Below are 21,087 nucleotides of genomic sequence, written 5' to 3'. Positions count from 1 at the left end.
AAGTGGATCTACAAAGCTAAGAAGAACGCTCAAGGAGAGGTTCAGAGATACAAGGCAAGGCTTGTAGCAAAAGGATACAAGCAAAGAGAAGGCATCGACTATGGCGAAGTATTCGCCCCTGTTGCCAGGATGGAGACAATCAGGCTAATAATCTCATTAGCTGCTCAGAAAAGATGGAAGATCTACCAGTTGGATGTCAAGACAGCATTCCTGAATGGATTTCTAGAAGAAGAAATCTATATTGAGCAGCCATTTGGATATGTGAAGAAAGGTCATGAAGACAAAGTGTACAAATTGACGAAGGCGCTATACGGGCTGAAGCAAGCGCCTCGTGCATGGAATACCAGAATTGATAAGTACTTCCAAGAGAATGGATTCGAGAAGTGCCCTTACGAACATGCACTCTATATGAAGAAGGAGACTGATGGAAGCCAGTTGTATGCATGCCTCTATGTTGATGACTTGATTTTTACAGGCAACAATCCAGCCATGTTTGAAGCATTCAAGAAGACGATGTTTCAAGAGTTCGAAATGACGGACATCGGACTTATGGCTCACTTCCTAGGCATTGAAGTGACGCAAAGTGACGAAGGAATTTTTATCTCCCAAAGCAGGTATGCCATGGAGATACTGAAGAAGTACGGGATGGAGACATGCAATCCTGTGACGACTCCAGTCGACAGTGGACTGGAACTGAAGAAAAGTGATACTGGGAATGTTGATCCAACCTATTTCAAAAGCTTGGTTGGAAGTCTGCGATATCTAACCTGTACTAGGCCAGACATACTCTATGGTGTTGGGCTAGTCAGTCGATACATGGAGACGCCAGATCAGTTACACTTGTTCGCAGCAAAGCGGATTCTCCGCTACATCAAAGGAACTCATAATGACGGACTATTCTATCAGTCAGGCGGTGACCTGAATCTTTCCGGCTATTCAGATAGCGATTGGGGAAGAGACTTGGATGAAAGGAAGAGCACAACAGGGTTCGTTTTCTTCATTGGAGATACTGCCTTCACTTGGACATCCAAGAAGCAAGCGATTGTGACATTGTCATCTTGTGAAGCTGAGTATGTTGCCGCTAACTCAGCTGTCTGTCATGCTATATGGTTAAGGAATGTGCTGAAGCACTTGGGCTTTCTGCAAAAATTGCCCACAGAGATCTATGTTGACAACCGCTCTGCAGTTGCGCTTGCAAAGAACCCGACTCATCATGAAAGAAGCAAGCACATCGATACCCGCTACCTCTTCATCAGAGAGCATGTAAAAGCAAAGGAAGTGGAGTTAGTTTCTTGCAGGACATATGATCAAGCAGCAGATATCTTTACGAAGCCCCTCAAACATGAAGCTTTCGTCAAAATGAAGACAATGCTTGGAATGAAGAATCTCTGAGAATCAAGCTTAAGGGGGGATGTTGAAATAAACAGTAAGCTTGATTTGGAACGTGTGAAACTATTGTTTTGGAGGCTTTGCCTAAGGTAAGTTGGTCAAATAAGCCTGCAAGAAGAACTATTGTTTTGGAGGCTATGATTGCCTAAGGTAAGTTGGTCAAATAAGCCTGCAAGAAGAGCAAGAACAAAAACGTGGGCATTGAATTTAAGCTTCCGTATTTCATTTGTGATCTTTGCAAAGTTATCTACTTGTCTGTTTAATTTGCCTATAAAAGAATGTATTCTGATTATGTAATATGTGTGAGTGGAGTAAGAGAATAAGAGAGTTACAGAAAGAGAAATTCCTCCTCTTTGTATGTTATTTTTCAGATTGAATGAGTTCAATATATGTGAGTGTGTTTGTGCAATTCTCTTGTGAGTTTCATACATTATAAGTGTGTGATCAATACTCCTCCACCCAACAGCTAGAATGAGCTTCACTAACATATGGGGCACATTCTACTAATGCAACGATGACACATTACAAGATATCCAAAATGCGGTATACTAACGTGGTCACCAACGTATTAGCTAGGGAATTCGGAAATCTTTCAAAAAAAACTCTTTTTTTTTGAATAGCGAAGAAGAAAAAAGTCTCTTTTATGTCCTGTCAATTTTCCCACAAAAATTTTTTTCGGTCTACATGCGCAAATTACAAACACAAGCTTATCAATTAAATAAATAGGTACACACCACTAACAAGCGCGCCTTCGTATTGAAGAATACATTGCAAAACTCATATCACTATTTGAGCTTTAATATATATATATGAACCTCACCTCAGTTTAAAAATTAAAAAAAAAAAAAATTAACCTCACCTTTGTCCACCTTGACTGCCAATTAACCTCCTACCTATAAATACACCTCAATTCCTAGTGCGAAACTCATCTCATTAAATACACACAAACACATATACAACTACAACATTGCCAATAGGCAGAAGAAATATTGACAAATGGAAATTCTCTATACCTCTCTCCTCGGTTTCTTTCTTCTTCTTGTCATCTACCTCTTCTACAACCACAAATCGAGTGAAAATGCAAACCTTCCACCTGGGAAAACCGGATTTCCGGTGATTGGGGAAACCTTGGAATTCCTCTAAGCCGGGTGGAAAGGTCACTCTGAGAAATTCATATATGATCGCATAGCCAAGTACTCCTCCAATGTTTTCAAAACAAGTCTTTTTGGCTCACTATTTGTTGTTTTCTGTGGAGTAAACGGACACCGATTCTTATTCTCCAACGAAAACAAACTTGTTCGGGTATGGTTTTCCCGTTCTATACACAAAATTTTTCTACAGTCCACAGAAGCCTTCTCCACTGAAGAAGCCATCAACGGCAGAAAACTTGTTCAAAACTTGATCAAACCGGTGGGGTTGCAAAGCCACGTCGGTGTAATGGATACCTTCTCCCACTGGTACTTTGTTACCTACTGGGAAAACAATGACATGGTTTTATTTTTCCCACTCGCCAAGCACTTCACTTTTTTGCTTGCTTGTCGCTTGTTGATGAGCGTCGAGGATCCAAACCTTACTTCCCTACCCGAAAAACCATTTGGGGTTTTGTTTAAGCGGACATTTTCTGTTCCTATAGACTTACCCGGAACCCCGTTTAAATCGTGCCATGAAGGCGGCTTCTTTTATTCAGAAGGAACTTTTGGTGATTGTCAAGCAAAAGAAGATAGATTTGGCCAAGGGAATGGCATCACCGACTCAGGATATCTTGTCGCATATGCTTTCGATAAGCGATGACAATGGAAACTTCATGAATGAGGCAGATATTGCCAATAAAATATTTGGATTGTTAGTTGGCAGCCATGATAACATCGCCTCTGTTTGTAATTCTATTGTCAAGTACCTTGCTGAGTTGCCTGACGTCTACCAAGGTAATATAGTGAAGTATATATTACTCAATTTCTTTTTTATCTTTTTGAGTAGTTTATTAGTAATCTTTTAGTGATCACGCTTCATGAGTATCAAGCTAATCTGATCAGTTAAATGATCTAGAATACAATATTGATTACTAGATAGTGTGGTCAATACCATGCAAGGCACCACGTGTTAGTGTTAGGGGGCACACTTAGGTGTTAGCTAGGAGTTGAACTCCTTTAAGGTGCTAATTTAATTATTCTAACACTACTAATTTTTGCAAAGAAAAACAAATATTGTGTAATTAAAGTGGTACATAACCAATTAATATCAATATGCGTGATAAATGCGACCTAAGTATTTTTTAGTGTTCTGAGTAAGCACTACATAAGAACAAGAACTGTAGTAAAAATTCGTCAGCTAAAATAATGAAATATTGACGTAAATATTTGAATAACAAAAATGAAAGTAAAGAAAAACTAATGGATCGATCGAGACACCCACGAAACTCTCTCCTTTTGAGAAAGATCACCTATTGCACCTGGTTGTCAATGTTCTTTAATTTTTAATTTTTAATTTTGATTGTTTTTGTATGAATAGAGCAATTGGGGATTGCGAAATCAAAAGCTCATGGCGAATTGTTGAACTGGGAGGACATGCAAACGATGAAATATTCATGGAATGTAGCATGTGAAGTGATGAGACTTGAACCCCCTAGCTAGCCAGGGGAGAAGTCAGGAATTTTGGTTAGCGGGGTCAAAAATTAGATTCATACGCATTTAAAACAAGTTGGGGCAATTTAGAGATTTTTTGTGAGGTCAAAATAGCTAAATTATACCTATTCCTATGAAAATTTGGAGTCAAATTAGTAAAAATGGGGTAAAAAATTATTCATATTCCAAGAAAAATTTGGCAGCCAGTGGGGTTGGCTGTCCTCCCTTGTACCCATGTGCCTCCGCCTTTGCCCCTAGCCCAGGTTCTTTTAGAGAAGCATTAACGGATTTCGCCTACAGCGGTTTCTCAATTCCAAAGGGGTGCAAGGTAAGAGCAATTGTACAATGATCGGTGGTTGTTGTAAGAACTTTATTTGTAAAAATACGATATTTTCCAGAGTTGATTAGTTGATGGAATTTTTCTTTTTTTTTTCCCTTTCCCTCTCTCGATAACATTTATGGAAACAAATCAATTTTAAGAAAAGATTAAAAAGATATTATAAATAATTTCGATGAGTCTTTTTCAGAAGGAACTTATAACTAGTTGTTTTTTTACTTGTTGATATGCAGATATATTGGCACCCACAATCGACACATAGCAATTACAAATACTTTCCCGAGCCACAGAAGTTTGATCCATCGCGATTTGAGGGCTCCGGACCACCTCCTTACGCATATGCACCTTTTGGCGGAGGACCTAGGATGTGCCCTGGAAAAAAATTTGCCCGGTTAGACATACTTGTTTTCATGCACCACCTAGTCAAGAGGTTTAGGTGGGAAAAACTCATTCCTGGCGAGAAGACTGTTTATACTCCCCTAGCTAATCCTGAAAAAGGGCTTCCAATTCGCCTCTTTCCCCACGAAGCCTAGTTCTGTTACTATGAGTGATTGAGATAATGTGCGGTGTGAAATTATTTGGGTGTCAATTTTTTGTAATATTTTGTGGCGGTGTAAAATAAATTGTGCTTGAGTTTTGTGTAAGTCTTCTTGTAGATTTAATCTTGATTATTGGAGGAGTCCTGCTACCGGTACAGATTTTTGTGCACAGATTGTGCACAGATTTCGTTGTGGGGCCCATCACGGGTCCCACACAAATCATCCAAGCCGTTCATTAAATGTAAAACATTTTTTCAAGGGTTCCCGTAAAAAATAAGCTCAATCCAATACCTATAGGTGCTTCATCCAACCATCTAACTTTTCATTCAGATTTTAGGATAATGAAAAGTTATACGATTGGATCGAGCATCTATAGGTATCGGATTGAGATTATTTTTTACGGGGACCCTTGAAAAAATATTTTACATTTAATGAACGGCTCAGATGATTTGTGTGGGACCCGTGGTGGGCCCCACAACAAAATCTGTGCACAATCTGTGCACAGATTGTATGTGTGTGTAGCATTTCTGTTATTGGAGTGGGTCCCCATGTGTGATAAAAGGGGGGCACTGTTCAAGATCAAACCAAGCAGCTTTTGAGATTTTTGTTTAATTTGCTCTGGGACATTTTTTATTTGAATTTGCTATTTAAATATAGAATAGTAAGAAAAAAGAGTAAAAGCGTGCCATCCAAATATCAGTTGGATGCGTGAGCAGCTTATGGTGTATCAAAGCTCTGTGAGCTTGGTATTTTCCCTAGATGTAACCCCTTCGAGTATTTTATAAAAGTTTCATTTTGTCGAGAAAAAAAAGGAGTAAAAGCGGAGAAAGAGAGGAAAGAGACGTAGATTCTCCGCAAGGGGATATCCCCCACCAAATTACTTGGGTCTGTGTCGTAGAGCGAGTCATGTCATGTTCCTTGAGCAACTGGACCAAACACAGTCCAAACTAAATTGGAGGCGGGGCGATAGTGGCAGAATGATCCATGGGCCGTAGGGTTGAAGCAAAACAGCCCATTGATTGATACTCATTTCCTTAGGAAGATGACCAACGACTCTTTTCGGCCGTTTGATGCTATTTAGGCCCGAAAGCCCAAATTTACCATTTAAGGAAAGATTTGACTTGGTAATAATGTGGGCAAGGAAAATCCGAATTAAGCCGTTCTTTTAGGAGAAGGCTTAGGCCATCCACAGTGGTATAATCAAATGCCAATTGTTTTTAAAGTTAACAATGTTGGTGCAAAAGATTACTCACAATGGTATAATCAAACTTAGCAACATCCTTAGAAATAATCAAATTTTGGGCTTTGGATAACCAAAACTAACAACCTTTTTCAATAATCAAAATTTGTAGATCCTACACCACATAAGTTAACTAGTTCCAAAATTTGTATACATACGTGTTTCAACAAGTATTTTCTTCTTCCCTTCTTCGCCCACTCTTTTTTTTTTTGGTTAAAAAAATAAAATTGAAGAATAAAAATTTTATGTAGCCAAGCTTTTTCGCTACTCTATATCTTTTTCACTTTGCCAACAAATTATTTCTCTTTCTTTTCCTCCAAAAGTGAAACTCATATCTCTCGATCATCTACAATTCAATCCATCGTCACCGGATTAAGGTGTTTCACTCTTCTTTCCTGTTTCTACTACCCATTCCTGAGAAAAAAAAAAAGAGGAAAAAATCATAATAGGAGGGAAGGAAGTCACCGATTTTTTTTTTCAAAATTAAGAGAGGGAATCGATATATTTTAACTCATAAAAAACGTAAATGGAGGGAAGTGAATGACGGAAAACAGGGGGGAGAGAGAATAAAATTGTAGTGGACTCCATATTTTGATTATGGACTAGAAATATCCATAGTGAAGCTTAACATTGTTAAGCTTAGCAACCTCTTAAGTGAATAATCAAAAGCTGATATGTCAACTTTTGGTTATCCTTTTTTGATTATACCACTGTGGATGGCCTTAGAATTTTTTCTATTTTCGCATTTTGCAATTATTCTGAATTTTTTTATTTTTGGTAATTTTCGTTATTAATTTATTCAACTTCTGTTATGGGCGAATCAATTAGAGTTAGGGTTTTTCTATCTATTTAATAAGTTGTAAGCCTTCGGGGCAAGACAGTTATTGATTATTATTGAATGAAAAAGAGTCTAGAGAGCGTTTTTCTAAACCTATATCGTTTGTGACTTTTTTGTTGCACATTCCTTTCTGTAATTCATACGTCTCCCTACATCAGTCTGTTTTTTAAATTATGTTTAAGTGAGTTTGTTAGGGCTCATTTGGCTTTTAAAAGTAGAATTGTAACTTATTTTTGTCAGTATTCAAAAAAAAATTCACATTTGTTAGTTTTGCATCAAATTTTTGTGACTTATTGATTCGTCTTTGAGAGAGGAATCGAAAAAGTAAAAAAAAAAAACCTATCGAAACTCAATTTTTTTCAAAAAGAAAAAAATAAGTAAAAAAAAAAAACTGTCTTATTAACTTGTTTTTTTCTTTATTCAAAAAAATTATGAGTTTTAATCATATTTTTTTATTTTTCTAATTTCTTTCAATGAGACAAATCAATAAGTCATAAAAGTTTAACGCAAAATAAATAAATACAATTTTTTTTGAATAAAAAAATAGTGCATGAATTTATACAGCATCCGCGTTCTAAAAAATCTCTCCCATCATCAAGATTTTGAATGAAATCATTAAAGGAAATCAAAAAATATCTACAAGTACACGTTTTTCCAAATCCCACACCTAGAAGAATGGAAGCATGGCTTCGCTTCCATTGATTTGGACAAGTATGCCAACTTATTCCAATTTTAACCCCCAATTTTAATTTCTTTAGAATTTAGAAGTTAGCATAGGTGAAAAGTTCACCTTCTCCCTCAAAAGAGGCAGGAGTTTGAGCCCCACGAGGGGCGGATTTGAAATTCAGGGCTATGGACAGGCTCTAAATCTCCTGTAAACTAATATACTAATACCCCGCTAACTCCCGCTGATGTATACAATATTGGCAACAACAAAAAAAAAACCTTCTTTAGAATTTAGCATATGTTCCACACAAAAAAAACTGCTTTGTTTTGTTTTCTACCCCCTTTTTTTTTAAATGAGAGTCCCTCTTAGGAATTTCAACTTTTTTAGGGGACATGTAATCATTACACCTATTTTTCACCATTATCACTATATTCTAGTACCTATTTTGCACTATTTGTATTCACATATGAGGGACACTTTTAAAATTTTATCAAATTTCTACTTCTAATTTTGAAAAGGGACAATCATTTTGGAACATCCTAAAATTGAATAAGGGGCTCTTAATTAGGAACGGAGGGAGTAACTTCTTAAGAGGCATGCTTATTTCTTAAGGGTTCTTATTTCTCCTTCCAAAAATCCAAAATAAGTACTTATTTTTTAAGAGGCTTTAACGGAACAGGGCCTAGGATTTTATTATACAAAGGATTCTAGAGAGAAGGAGGAGGGAAATTATAGAGAGAGAAATCAGGTGTCTTTCTATTATTAATTAAAGTTCAGGTGTTTGTTTGAGAATTCGTGAAAAGTTTAGGTGCTTTTTGGGAATTTTTCCTATTTTGAAAAGTGTAGGAGAAAAGAGGAAAGAAAATGAATTTTATTAAGATAATACTGCACAGGAAAGAGAATTAAGGAGAGACGGGTTGGAGGAGTAATGCTAAACAACAAATGTACGTTGTGGCTTAGTGGTTATCATAGAGATCCCTTTTTATCCAGAAGAATATAATTGTACTCATCACTGCGGAAGATTTCGCATAAAAGCTCTCGAAATCTAAGAAAAACCATTCAATATTCCCGGGGTATCGCAATGTGGTGTCAGGGGCATCCATCACCACACATCGACGTAGAATCGAAAACCAAGTTTACGATTTGCGGATCAATAAGCGGTGGGGGAGCTGTACCTCGTGATGATGCTCTAGGAACACTGAATAATCACTTCGAAATCTTTACGAAACTGCAAAAGACAATGTTTTATCGGATGTAGCCTTCTGGAGGGCTCTGATTTTTTCCCCCTTCAAATGGTTGCTACCAGAACAAGCTCCCGAAATTACATCCATGTGAAGCTTCGCATGTCACCATGGATATTTACCATTGCACGGGAACAGAGGTACAGATACAGGTGTTTTGAGCTCTCTCTATTTGCCCCGTGAAGACCGCAAAGAAGTTATAACCATGATACTGCTTGAATTCGGAACAACACAACTTTCATTATAACCTTTGTCAAGTGTTTCATTCAAAAAAAAAAAAAAAAATTGTTTGATTGAAGACACCCTTGTACACCAGTATAACAACTGTTTCCATCTAGGAAAGGAAAATGGCCAAAAAACTTTTAAGCTACTATGACACTACATAAACAATGCTCAAAATTTGGCATGTAAAATCTTACAGTGATTCATTGTATCGCGTTTGGTCACCTTTTCCGACCTGAGACGGTCTTCTTCACGGCTCCAACTGAAACTAAAAACTGGTCAAGGGATGATAAGGTCTTCATGTCATCAGGAGGAAAGTAACTGACAGCTTTACCCATGATTGATGCGAAGAGAAGAGAGAAAGAAGGCCGAGTAACGTATCGTTCGCCCAAGAGATCATCGAGAAATGCAAATGCTGCCAAGAAATCAGACCTGCTTGCGTTTACTGGGGCAGCAAAATGAGCAGGGATTATCCTCTTGAATCTCCAGTCCCTAGATATGCTATCGATCCAGTCCCTCACCTGAAAAATTTTGGAGAAATAGGAGGGTCAACATCCGAAACTCTGATTGGTCCGATGAAGTAATATCTATAACAACGTGGTTTACACACCTTTTCGGGAACTTTGCTAAACACCAAGGTCTTGACAATGGGTGAGACAATCAGCTTCTGTGACATTTGAGCAAAACTAGCATTCGGTTCCAAAAGATTTGATGGACCGAGGAACAGAATCTGGAGAACCATTCTCTCCCACCCTGCACCAAAAATACAATCTAGTTTAATTCACAAGCGCAATGGCACGTGCTTGCCTACATATTGCATTAGCATCTTTTGAAATTAACTCACAGCACATTTCGTAGATGAATGAGGGAAGGAATTGGATTATTAATCTGAGGACCTGTTATCGAACATTTGGATGCATGAAAGGTTGGACAAAATGCCTATATAGGACTGAATGTCCACTATTTGGGGTGGTGTGATACAATTAAAACCCACAACAAAATAACCAAGCATACAATAATCTTCCACCAATCTGCAAGAACGCCAAGAATAGTCTGTCCCCGCTTTATCCTGTCCAGCAACAAAACATGACCTTACTCATCGCATAGCTAAAACTGAGACTAACCTTTTTGACGGTTCATCTTGTTGTCAATGACTGGTTCCTGAGGAACTTCCTTTCCTTTACTCAGTAATTTGACAGCCAAACCATTCTCTGCAGATGCCAGCAAGGATTCTTTGCTAATACATTCGGGTGGCTGCCGTGGGACAAAAATCACAGCATCTGTCACTAATAACGTTCTTGAACGCTTATGGTAGAATGCCACTTCCACATACGGCCCAATTCCTAAATACAAAATTTTCCAGAAGAAATCGGTAATCAAGCAAGATGAAGTTTAAAAATAAGCTAATGCAGTTCATATTTACCTAGTTCTGGTGAGCTAAGAACTTTCTGTTCAATCTCATCAGCCCAGGGAGTTGACAAATCCCCATCTTTCAACGTTTTGGCACGAAAAATTCCAAACAATTCAATGGGCAAATTCAGAGGCCAGCTCCATTGCCTTGGCGCCACCCATATCTTTGCCCTGGGGAACTTTCTAGAGAATGGGCCGACAAATATTTTATGCTCATATGCAAACGTAGGCAAGACAATGTATTCTACAGGAGCTCCTAACTCCTTTACAAGCTGCAAGAGGGAAGTTGCTATAAGGATCCACGTGCTAATCACAGTGCAGTTATACTAGGAAACGGACTAGAGTAACGTCAGGAAACCTGTATAAATAATATTTTCCATGCATGTATGGGAAATATAACTAGTTCAAGTCATTCTTGATCAACAAAATTTGGCTTAACCTAAGTCATCCACCCCCTTTGCCACCCATGATTTCAACCGGGATTCCAGAATTCTATAAGATTTTAATATTATCATCAAACTCGTAAGCAAGAGCGACTTCAACTTCCCTTTGAGTTCTAAAATAAAGTTTGCAGTCTTAAAAGTATTTCTCAAATGCGTGATTAGGTGAAGTCCAAAAAAAAAAATTACGTGATTAGAACTAGAGAACAAAGTAGGACCTGAATGCACTCCTTCGTTGGAGCAATGGGTGCATGGACCCATAAGCCTCCAGATTTGAGCTTGATTACCGTCATTCGAATGTTTGTTGAAACACTGCTGAAGCCCAGCGCTTGCTCTTGTTCAAAAAGCCATATCCAGCCTTTCACAGCCTGAAATTCAACAATGATGATAAGTTAAAAGTACAGAAAGACTAGCTTTACCATATTAGGTGCATTCCATACGATTGAGAATTTGTTCGATTCCCGAAATTCCCAGAACCTTATATTTTTTAAAGACCTGTCATCAGACTAGCTTATTGCACTCAACCAAAATGATTTTAAGAAAGCCTACCCAGTTATACCATGTTCTAGAATCCTACTTCTATATTTCTACTCCTCGAAAAATTTACAGCCTACATTTCCTTAAATATGGTAGCATCAGTTTTATCCAACTTGTAGGGCCCCCAAAAATGGCCAAATGAAATTCTGTTAGGACTTAGGCCTATCTATACATGTAACGACCCCGGCCGGTTCAAAAACTCAGATAAATCGGCCAAGTCATAGTCAAACAACCCTCCCACCGCCCCAAAATCATCATTTTCTTCACCGTCTCCAAACCCAAACGGCTCGTAACTCGACAACTCACCTTCAAATCCAAAAACGTCGCTCATGGCCTATCCAACTATACCTATACCATGTTCGAGAGGAACTCTTGTTCCATGTTCCTATCTCTAGAGTAAATCATGACAACAAAAATTCCCATACAATTGTACTTGTGGGAGCTTACACTACCTCGTAACCAGCAAGGGAAGATTCCTAATGTAAAGCCCAGAGAAAACTACCGGGTTTTCTTTCGATTGAGGCATTGTTTAGAAAGGATGAACAATGATTATTCTTTGCTGATTAAAAAAAAGGATGAACAATGACTATGAATGAAAGATACGGACACATATGGTCTGTATGCAAAGTATGTCAATTTGAATAGTCAATTAGTCGTGCATCATGGTAAGAAATTCTGCAGTAAGTGTTTGTGGATACGCAGTTCTACAGCAATTTGGACTGGAAGGAGAAACTTTCTTTTCTTTTGGTTGGAGTTGGTCTCAAGCATCAAGATAAATAAAATAAAATAAAAAAGAAGCCCAAAATAGTTCTTGACAGGGGGATGATTGCATTCTGCTCCCAGAAATTAGTCAAACGAAATGCCAATCCAACGCAGTTCTAAGTCTAACAAATACAGTTGAAAGGCAGCAGCTCCTGTCCAGTTTTGCCCATTTGTGAGCCCTTTTCGGGCCCACTTCAATGATTGGAACCGTTCATATTCTTGAATTTGTCAAGCCGTCAATGTCATCAACATATCAGATATTAGATCGGTCGTATATCAGTTAATATGATTACGAAACGCATTCATCTTGGAAAAAAAACTGTGTAAAATAAAATGAATTACATCAAGAAAAATATGTGAATTGATATTCGATAAGCATGCAATTTTTTTCACCGGATACCCATTAATATGAGTCTATGATTGCGCAATGCGTTCATCTTGAACAAAAACACTCTTTGTCAAATACAACTCACTTGTATCAAGATAAATCTGTGGAGATCATGTGATGATTGATATCCGATCAACACAATTTGGCATGATTGATGGTCTCAACGAAGCTAAAATATTAACGGCTCTGATGATCTCAACGGTCCAGTCCCGGTTTCCACTTCAAAATATATGTAAATCTCTCTTCCCCTATCTACACTAGAGGGATGGCAAACAGCCAAACACATTTTTAGGATGGATGTGAATAGTATTGGTTTTGATTATGTGGTTTTAATCGATTACTATTTTGCCCATATAATAGTTATTTAATGGCAATGGTTGTAAGAATTTACGTTTTGGAGAGACAATTACGAAAATCACTAATGTGACACAGCTTCACAATATTGTTCGCACCAAAATCCCTTCTCCCTTTCTGCATTAGAATAGATAAATACGAAAGATCTATTCGACCGAGATGAAATCTGAGCCGTTCATTGCAGAAAGATCTATTCGACCGAGATGAAATTTGAGCCGTCCATTGCCGAGCATGGACGTCCCGGATGGGGCCAACACCCATCGCCCCAGGGTTTCATATATGTGTGTGCGCGCACGTGTGTTCTGTCTGTCGATTCAAACGTACTCCGTATAAGAGCATCTCCAATCCATACAAAATAGAGGATGGATGTAACACATTGAGGGGAGATTTTGTAATTTATTCCACTTTTTCTTCACTTTTTCTACTTTTTGGGAGAATCTTTGAGGGACCCACCGTCCTTTTTAGAGTTTGGTCCTCCAAAAGTAAATTTGGTCCTCTAAAAATGGAGGACCAAAAGTAAATTTGGAGTACAAATTTCCTCCAAACTCTAAAAAGGACGGTGGGTCCCTTAAAAATTCTCCCAAAAAAGTACAAAAAGTGAAGAAAAAGTGGAATAAATTACAAAATCTCCCCTCAATGTGTTACATCCATCCTCTATTTTGTATGGATTGGAGATGCTCTAAGCAAGCATAATGTAGAAGAAAAAGAAGCTAACCTCAGTCCTAATAGTGCGCCTGTTGAGAAAAGGACCAAGTGGGAAAGGGAACCCAGTGAAATTCAGATAAAACCTCCCGCCGCCGCCGTCACCGTCACCGGCCGTGGTGGAGGTCGCCGAAGCAACCACAAAGCTGATTCTTCTGTCTCTGCTCTTACTCTTCTTGGGTTTTAACTGGAAACAAAGCCCTTTCAAAGGTGACCCACATAGAAAGTTGGGATTTGGTTCTCCGAGTGAAATTCTATTTGGGAAAATGATTGATTTCGGGGAGGAAACAGAAACAGCTGCCACCATTTTCTGAATTCTGATTCAGAATTTTCTGCTGTGTTTGGATTGCAGATTCTGTGCCCAAAAGATTCAACTGAAAGATTAGAGGACCCAAATTTTTCCTGATTTCCTGGTTATATTTGTGACACGTGGAGGATCCATGGGGGATTTTCCTACTTGGATTTGTGGGATTTTATTGTGGATGGTAATTGAGATCATGCCAAAAAGAAAGAGAAAAGAAAGAACAAAAATATTCTTTTTATAAAAATTTAGATAAACAACTGATGTGTTGGAAAGACGGGAGAGATCCAAAAAAAAGTTTGTTCGTTTTGAGTCTCAAAACCCAATTCTTTTCGTTCACGATTCTTAATAAATTTTCTCTATTTCTCTCTCTCTACTCATTATTTTCAATAACCTCTCAAAACCATTTCGTCTTCTCTCTTCCAACAAACTGTATAGACAACACGCATTACTTCCAATAACCTCTCAAAACCATTTCGCATTCTCTCTTCCAACAAACTGTATAGACAACAAAAAGAGGAAGGGCAAGTTCACCTAATTCGAGTCAAACAAGTGTGATTGGAGTACAGGCACAAGTGCAAACAAGCCAAGATTTATGATGTTCGAGCTTGGCTCATTTAAAATTTGATGAACTCGAGCTCGAATCAAGCCAATGTATTCAAATTCGCTAGATTAGTTTTAAAGACTCAGTTCAAGTACTGAACAAGCCTCCATAAAACGAGCCAAGCCCGTGCACATGAGCCGAACTTATCAACACGAGGCGAGATGCAGATATATCTCGAGCTCGGCTCATTTACTAACGAGCTAAAAATTCTTTTCGAGCTCGGCTCGGCTACTAAACAAACCGAGCTAACTCAAGCTCTTAATGAGCCAGATCCCGAGATGCTCGTGAGTAACTCTTTCCTTTGCAGCCTTCTTCTGCGTGGGTGTAAGCATTGTTGGTTTAGCAGCAGCAAAGAGATTCAAAGTGAAACGAAGAACAGCAACTGAAGTGAAAACACTGAAAGCGCATATTCTCTTGCACACTCCGGATCAGGTAAGGGATCTCAGATTTTGCGTTTCGTGCGGAGCATGATCTCAGCTGTTGGATTGTGTTTTCAATGGTCCGGATCTGCGGAAAGTTTATGACCGGACATAAACCTTCCACAGATCCAAACCATTTTAAATCACAATCCAACGCAAAATCCAGGATCCCTTACCTAATTTGGAGTGTTCTCTACACAAGAACAAACCACTTCCCAACAAACTGAAAAAATGAAGAGTGCTGGGGCATTTTCATCAGACTCCTACCGGAGATAAATCTACAAAAAAACTCATGAAGAAATCGGTCGCCCATAACAAAGATTTATAACCTTTTTTTGTCTGTTTACACACGTGAAACATGCTTTCTGGCAAGAAATTAACCACATCGACAATCACTTATTAGCTGCACCATATACACGAAGCATCTATGCACCGGCCGATCAAGATGTTTACGTGATGAAACACGGAAGCAGGAGATCCCTGTTGATTTGCCCCGCCTTTGGCAACAGGGATTTACTCACCCAAGTCAATGGTCGCTATTATCTCACAGTAATACCAATAGACCATACTTACTGATCCCAAAATATGGGGACACTGAAGGATATCATATTTTGACGACCTAAATGGGATTTTTGGAAACAAATGGAGTCGTCAAATTACACCTCGGATGCGATTCAAATGCATATGTCAGGGGAAACTTGCCTTACTGTGCTCGCAAACAAGGAACTCAACAGCATATCAAGTGATGATCTCCCTAACCAGCCAATCCAAACTCGGATATGCAAAGTACAGAATGAGGAACGACGGAAGAGCGAATAAAACAGTGATGAGAATGTACAAGGCTAAGATGGCTGCACTGGCAGGTATCGCATACAAGACAATCAGAAGAAATATGAGAACCAGTGGGAATTTTGCCGTCAGATGAACAAAAAAGACCAGAGACTTTCTCAGGGAAGTGTGTAATCCCTCCACAGTGAAATAAGGATTAACAGCATTATTAAGGGCATGGTTTGATCCCGAAGGTTCTGAAGAATGGACATGTTGGCCTCTTCTGAAGGTAGGGTGGCTTACATGACTCCCAGTTGCTATTTTACCGCTTGAAAGCCACGTTGGTGGGTGGTCCCCAGAGGAAGCAGAGCTAGACTTGACTCTATCTCCATTCAGGCTCTCAATCATCCAGAGAAGGAAGAAGTTCTTGCGAGGGAACTTTAGAATTCCCTTGTAAACCAGACGGGGGGATAAGAGGTTGCACCAAGGGCATGAGATGAAAAGGGGAAGCTGAATTGGTAAAGTGGGAAATTTGACAACGGCCCACTGAAGCCCCAGGACGCAATTTTTACAGAGGGTATGGCCACACCATAAGACATAGGGCACGTTTTCAACTATGTTGAAGGATTCCCAGCATATCGGGCACTCGAGACCCTCCTCCCTGCTAGAATCCGAAGAGGCTTCATCGTCTGAGCATTCCAAGGCACCTTCAGTTTGCTTAGTGGGCTCATTCTTGAGTCTGGTATTCCCTGCTATGCAATTGGATGCAAAGTTCCACATTGTGACAGTATAAAGCAACTGACTTGAATAAGAATGTCACTAGCTCGCATCAAGAAACTGCATCACCCAACAAGCAGTAGGAGCCATCGAAATCCAGCCCAAGCCTCTGCCTAGTTCTGATTGCCAATAAGAGTTGTCCTGTAAAATCAAACCTCAAAAACAAAATCGCCAACTTTGACTTGTGATAGAAGCTGTCAAAACTGGAACAACAGATTTTTGTTCTCTTTCATCGAAATAAAGCATTAAAGTACAAAATCATTAGTAAGTTTGGAGTGTCACACCAAAATACATGGTAATAGTCGACACGGTTATCGTAGTTATAATTATCTTCCCAAAGATAGCAACCCAACGTGAACCGAAATCCCAGAATCAAAATCTTAAAGGAGGCCCAGGAAAAAAAAAAAGATAGTACGGTCAATGACCCAAAATTGTGGAAAATGGCAAAGACTTAACATTATGTTTGCAGACAAAAGTAAAATTTTATATTGTTGCTTTCACATCTTTATGAACCAGTAGTTTCCAACTGAAATGACAAAATATAAACTCTAGGGCAGTTCCTAAAGAATAACTAGAAACACATCATACTCGGTGGCAATCACCCCAACAGGCTAGTTATAGCTAATACACTGGCTATTTTGTGTTTGACAAAGTATAAGATTAGCCTTGGAAATGTATATCAGATTCAGAATAAACTCATAGCTTGTAGCGTCTTTTCGAGCAGTTCTAACAACTTGTATAGTCATGAATCTTTCTTCCCCTAAGACTTGATCTATGATAGAATAGCACTTGAGAAAAATAAAAGCAAATCCTGAGTAAGGAAACCAGTTTGAGAACAGCTGTCAAAAATTAGTCAGAAAATCGTAGAGAAACATAATACTCGACGTACAGCGCAGCAAAATATGTTACATGCACAGATTAACCCACATTTTACATTGACCACAGGTTGCACTTTTCATATATACATGTAGACATTTAGTACAATATGTCAGTTTCATCTCACAGCCCAAATTCTCATTGAACCACACTCAGAAACTTGTTATGTTGGTGAAAGTAGATCTATGCTGGGAGAGGCCTTGCTATGGAAGAACGAAATCCACGAGGTCATAGAAACCAATTCATTATTGTGAGTTTGCAACTTGAGCTTGGCCTTGCCTTAGTTCTTGAGCAAGAAGAAGCTCAGTTGAAAAGAAAAAAAAAACAACAGTTAATCTTCGTCCTGGTAACTTGGAAGTTCAGAAAATCCAGGCAGGATTTATTAAGGGAGTAATTTCAAGCAACCAGCGAATGACTCAAAACAGAAGCTCCCATCTCCACAAATCACCCAGAACAAAAAACCCTTAAATATTATGAGTATCCATCTATGGCGCAAAGCAAAGAACTTCGACTCCATTGAATAGTAATTAGTCATTTGGTCTCAAGAAAAATAGAGTTTTAGATCAATATGGCTTGCTAAATCAAGTGGAAGATGAATTAGAAGTAAAAGATGTGTATTTTACTGGGATCCTTGTATAGCTTACAATCTTTTACACAAATACCCTCAAACAAGACTTATAAAGTAATCACTTTTAAACTCTTCACAATAGAGCTATCAAAAAGTCAAATCTCACAATAGTCATACAAACAATCACATATAATGTCAAATTCCTCCCGGAAGAGACAGATACCTTGTGGGGACAGCTTATGTTGTAGTAAGGAGTGGAGTGATCTCCAATCTACGCTCTAAACCATGTCAGTGCGAGCTTACCTTAGCGGATGCGAACCTGAGCTCCTTTACTTTGACACACCCAGAAACAGAATAAAAGAAATCCCAACAAGAGCTCACTTGCTAGGACAATGCTAAGTAGTATCTTTCCTACATACGTGTGAAAGTAGTCCCTCTTCTTATGTAGAGGAACTCAAGTACAGATATTTCTGGGTAAAGTAGAATACCATAGACCAGAGGGAGAAAAGACTGCCTACAGGTGGGATATAGAAGGCACGTCTTGAAATGTTTCTCCGCCCCGACTACTGCTAGAAACGAAAAAATGCACAGATACACAAAAAGCGCACATAAAAGCCTCACCTCATTAACATCAAAGTCAACTTAATTTCCCGGAAAAGTACTCGTATATTATCCAGTGGACAAGAAAATTGCACCCTGACTGCTGTTAGAAAAGAAAAAATTCACACCTACACAACAAGTGCAGATAAAAGCCTCACCCCATGAACATCAAAGTCAACTAATTTCGCAGAAAAGTACTTTAATTAGCCAAATGACAAATAAAAACAATCACATATAAGGCTCCGTTTGTTTGAATATAAAATATTTTCCGGTAAAATGTTTCACCTATTTTTCAGTGTTTGGTTGTGTAAAAAATGAGAAAAACAATTTTACATGTAAAATTTTTTCCATTAATTGGATGAAAATGACTTACCCTTAAATTATCCGTAAGCTATTTTCCGAAATGAACCCACTACCTTCTACTGCAATTCTCACTGCTCAATTTCCTCAATCGTCAGTCCTGACCCACGTTTAATTCCAATATTCTCAGAATTCTCCACCATTTAAGCCCCTCCTCTCTGTCTCTCTCTCTCTCTACACTATTTTGTCGATTTCTGAAAATATTTTTCAAGTGCCAACCATACACTGGAAAATAAAAGTTTGAAGTTTGTTTTCTGAAAAAACATTTTACATAGAAAATATTTTACATTGAAAAACATTTTACATCGAAACAAACAGAGCCATAATGTCAAATTCCTCGAGATGTTTCTCCTTCCCGACTACTGCTAGATACAAAAAATGCACACAGCACAACAAGCACAGATAAAAGCCTCACCTCATTAACATCAAAGTCATGTTTCCACTAAGCTAAATGGACTAGAGCTCATGTTTTGACAGATTTCTAGGCAGCTCACATACCTCGACTAATATACTCCTACCATTTAGCGGAAACTCACCCTAATATCCCGGAAAAGACCCTAAAATCAAAGTCATAGATACCTTGAACAACAACATCTAGAACCCAAATGAATCAAGTAAAAAGACCACGAAGACAAAATCCAAGTTACCATATCAGTGAATCGAAAACTTTTGTGAGTTCGTAGATAAAACCCGACGTTTAACACGAAAATCAACCATCTATCCAATCGTACAAACAATTTCTAGGGCGCGATAAACCGTTGACGAAAACAGCAACACGAAATCCACAATCCGACTACAAGAAACCGCACGAGCAACACTTCCGAGATGTAATCGGGTTATTATCAACAGAAGAATTCAAACCAGAAATCGATTGAACAGGACTGAAATGCGATACTTACAATTGCTCGTGGCCGATTTCATGAGAGAGAAGGGTTGAAGAGGATGAAAATCTTTTCTCACTCTCGCTCGCTCTCTCTCTCTCTCTCTCTAAAAAGCTCGAGAGGTATGAAGATGTGGAACGTGGATTGTCGAAAGTTGGTGCTGGCTGCTGGGTTTTCTTGAAAATTAATTGGCTCCTTCCAGAACGTCAATTAACTTCTTCTTCTTTTTTTATGAAGGTAATTTTAAATTTAAAAATAATTAATTTATTAAAATTTAAAAATATATAATATGTATGTTGTTAAAAGATCTCGTTGAGATATTTTGAATAATGTAAAAAAATTAAAAAATTATTTTTTATTTATATTATTTTTAAATTTAAAATATGAAATAAGTACTCCTTCCGTTTCATAATATTTGTCTGGTCCGCAAAACGGAAACTATAAAATAATGTATTTTTTTCAAGCAAAAATTTAAATTTTTTTCATAAATTAAAAAAATTCATCAAGATCTAATAAATTGTTGAATTTTTTTCCAATTTTTTTTATAAAAATTGTATTAATTTTACGTCTCCGTTTTACGAACAGGACAAATATTATGGAACGGAGGGAGTACTTTTTTTTTTTTAAAAAGGTGTTCTGGAACGGAGAGTAACAAGGATTTTGTTTGTTAACAAGTGGCAGCATGCGATCCGGATCTTGCCATGGGAGGACGATGACGACGTCGTCTTTTTCTAATTAAGGATTTGGAACGACGGTCCAGTTATAATCCCGGTTGCGTCATGCGTGTCTTTTGTTGTCTTACATAATTCGAAACGATTATTATCAGAAAAGCTATGAGTACCGACCAAGGAGGAGAGAAATCGTACCGACGGCCGCCGGCGGGCCGTCTCCGGCCACCGGACGGCCGATTCGAGCCGTCCAAAAATTCTAAAAAAAAACCGATGGGGCTGGCGCGAGAATCAACGGCATCCAAGGTGTGTAGGGTGCTTGATCTAAGCACCTTTTTTCGTGTATATATGTATATACGTGTATATACACGAAAAAGGGGTGCTCGGATCAAACACCCTGCACACCTCGGATGCCGTTGATTCTCGCGTAGGGCCCGATCGGTTTTTTTTTTTAGAATTTTTGGACGGCTCGGATCGACCGTCCAGTGGCCGGAGACGGCCCGCCGGCGGCCGTCGGTACGATTTCTCTCCTCCTTGGTCGGTACATATAGCAACTCTCGATTATTATTAGTAGTATT

At 38.5% G+C, this 21,087-nt stretch overlaps 2 protein-coding genes and 1 pseudogene across 3 annotated transcripts; 1 reads left to right on the top strand and 2 right to left on the bottom strand.

Annotated features, from left to right (window-relative positions):
- The first annotated feature begins 2,345 nt into the window (after positions 1 to 2,345).
- On the top strand, positions 2,346 to 4,880 carry LOC131302284 (beta-amyrin 28-monooxygenase-like; annotated as a pseudogene).
- A 4,212-nt stretch (positions 4,881 to 9,092) lies between these two features.
- On the bottom strand, positions 9,093 to 14,226 carry LOC131302286 (uncharacterized). Its single transcript, XM_058328841.1, has 6 exons — positions 13,701 to 14,226; positions 11,163 to 11,312; positions 10,518 to 10,776; positions 10,219 to 10,437; positions 9,705 to 9,847; positions 9,093 to 9,615 (listed from the first exon to the last, which is right to left on the bottom strand). Exons 1-6 carry the CDS (start codon positions 13,992 to 13,994, stop codon positions 9,316 to 9,318), a joined length of 1,365 nt encoding a protein of 454 aa, XP_058184824.1. The 5' UTR covers positions 13,995 to 14,226; the 3' UTR covers positions 9,093 to 9,315.
- A 1,078-nt stretch (positions 14,227 to 15,304) lies between these two features.
- Positions 15,305 to 20,022, bottom strand: LOC131302305 (uncharacterized). Of its 2 annotated transcripts, none has more exons than XM_058328864.1 (2): positions 19,860 to 20,022; positions 15,305 to 16,697 (listed from the first exon to the last, which is right to left on the bottom strand). In XM_058328864.1, exon 2 carries the CDS (start codon positions 16,557 to 16,559, stop codon positions 15,750 to 15,752), a length of 810 nt encoding a protein of 269 aa, XP_058184847.1. In that variant the 5' UTR covers positions 16,560 to 16,697; positions 19,860 to 20,022; the 3' UTR covers positions 15,305 to 15,749. The 2 variants fall into 2 exon arrangements, with proteins under 2 accessions (XP_058184847.1, XP_058184848.1); XM_058328865.1 differs by having other exon boundaries at positions 15,305 to 16,675; positions 19,860 to 20,015.
- Positions 20,023 to 21,087: the final 1,065 nt, after the last annotated feature.

This window comes from Rhododendron vialii, chromosome 10a (genome assembly GCF_030253575.1).
Source record: "Rhododendron vialii isolate Sample 1 chromosome 10a, ASM3025357v1".
Classification (NCBI taxonomy): Eukaryota; Viridiplantae; Streptophyta; class Magnoliopsida; order Ericales; family Ericaceae; genus Rhododendron; species Rhododendron vialii.
Note: the sequence above shows the minus strand (reverse complement) of the source record. Positions and strands in the feature narration are given on the sequence as shown.

Excerpts from the sequence above, each read along its gene's own strand:
- LOC131302286 (XM_058328841.1), bottom strand. The coding sequence starts at position 13,994 with ATGGTGGCAGCTGTTTCTGTTTCCTCCCCGAAATCAATCATTTTCCCA. Across the intron at positions 10,777-11,162 it reads CAACGAAGGAGTGCATTCAG|CTTGTAAAGGAGTTAGGAGC; the intron begins GTCCTACTTTGT and ends TCCCTCTTGCAG. Across the intron at positions 10,438-10,517 it reads TCTTAGCTCACCAGAACTAG|GAATTGGGCCGTATGTGGAA; the intron begins GTAAATATGAAC and ends TTTTGTATTTAG.
- LOC131302305 (XM_058328864.1), bottom strand. The coding sequence starts at position 16,559 with ATGTGGAACTTTGCATCCAATTGCATAGCAGGGAATACCAGACTCAAG.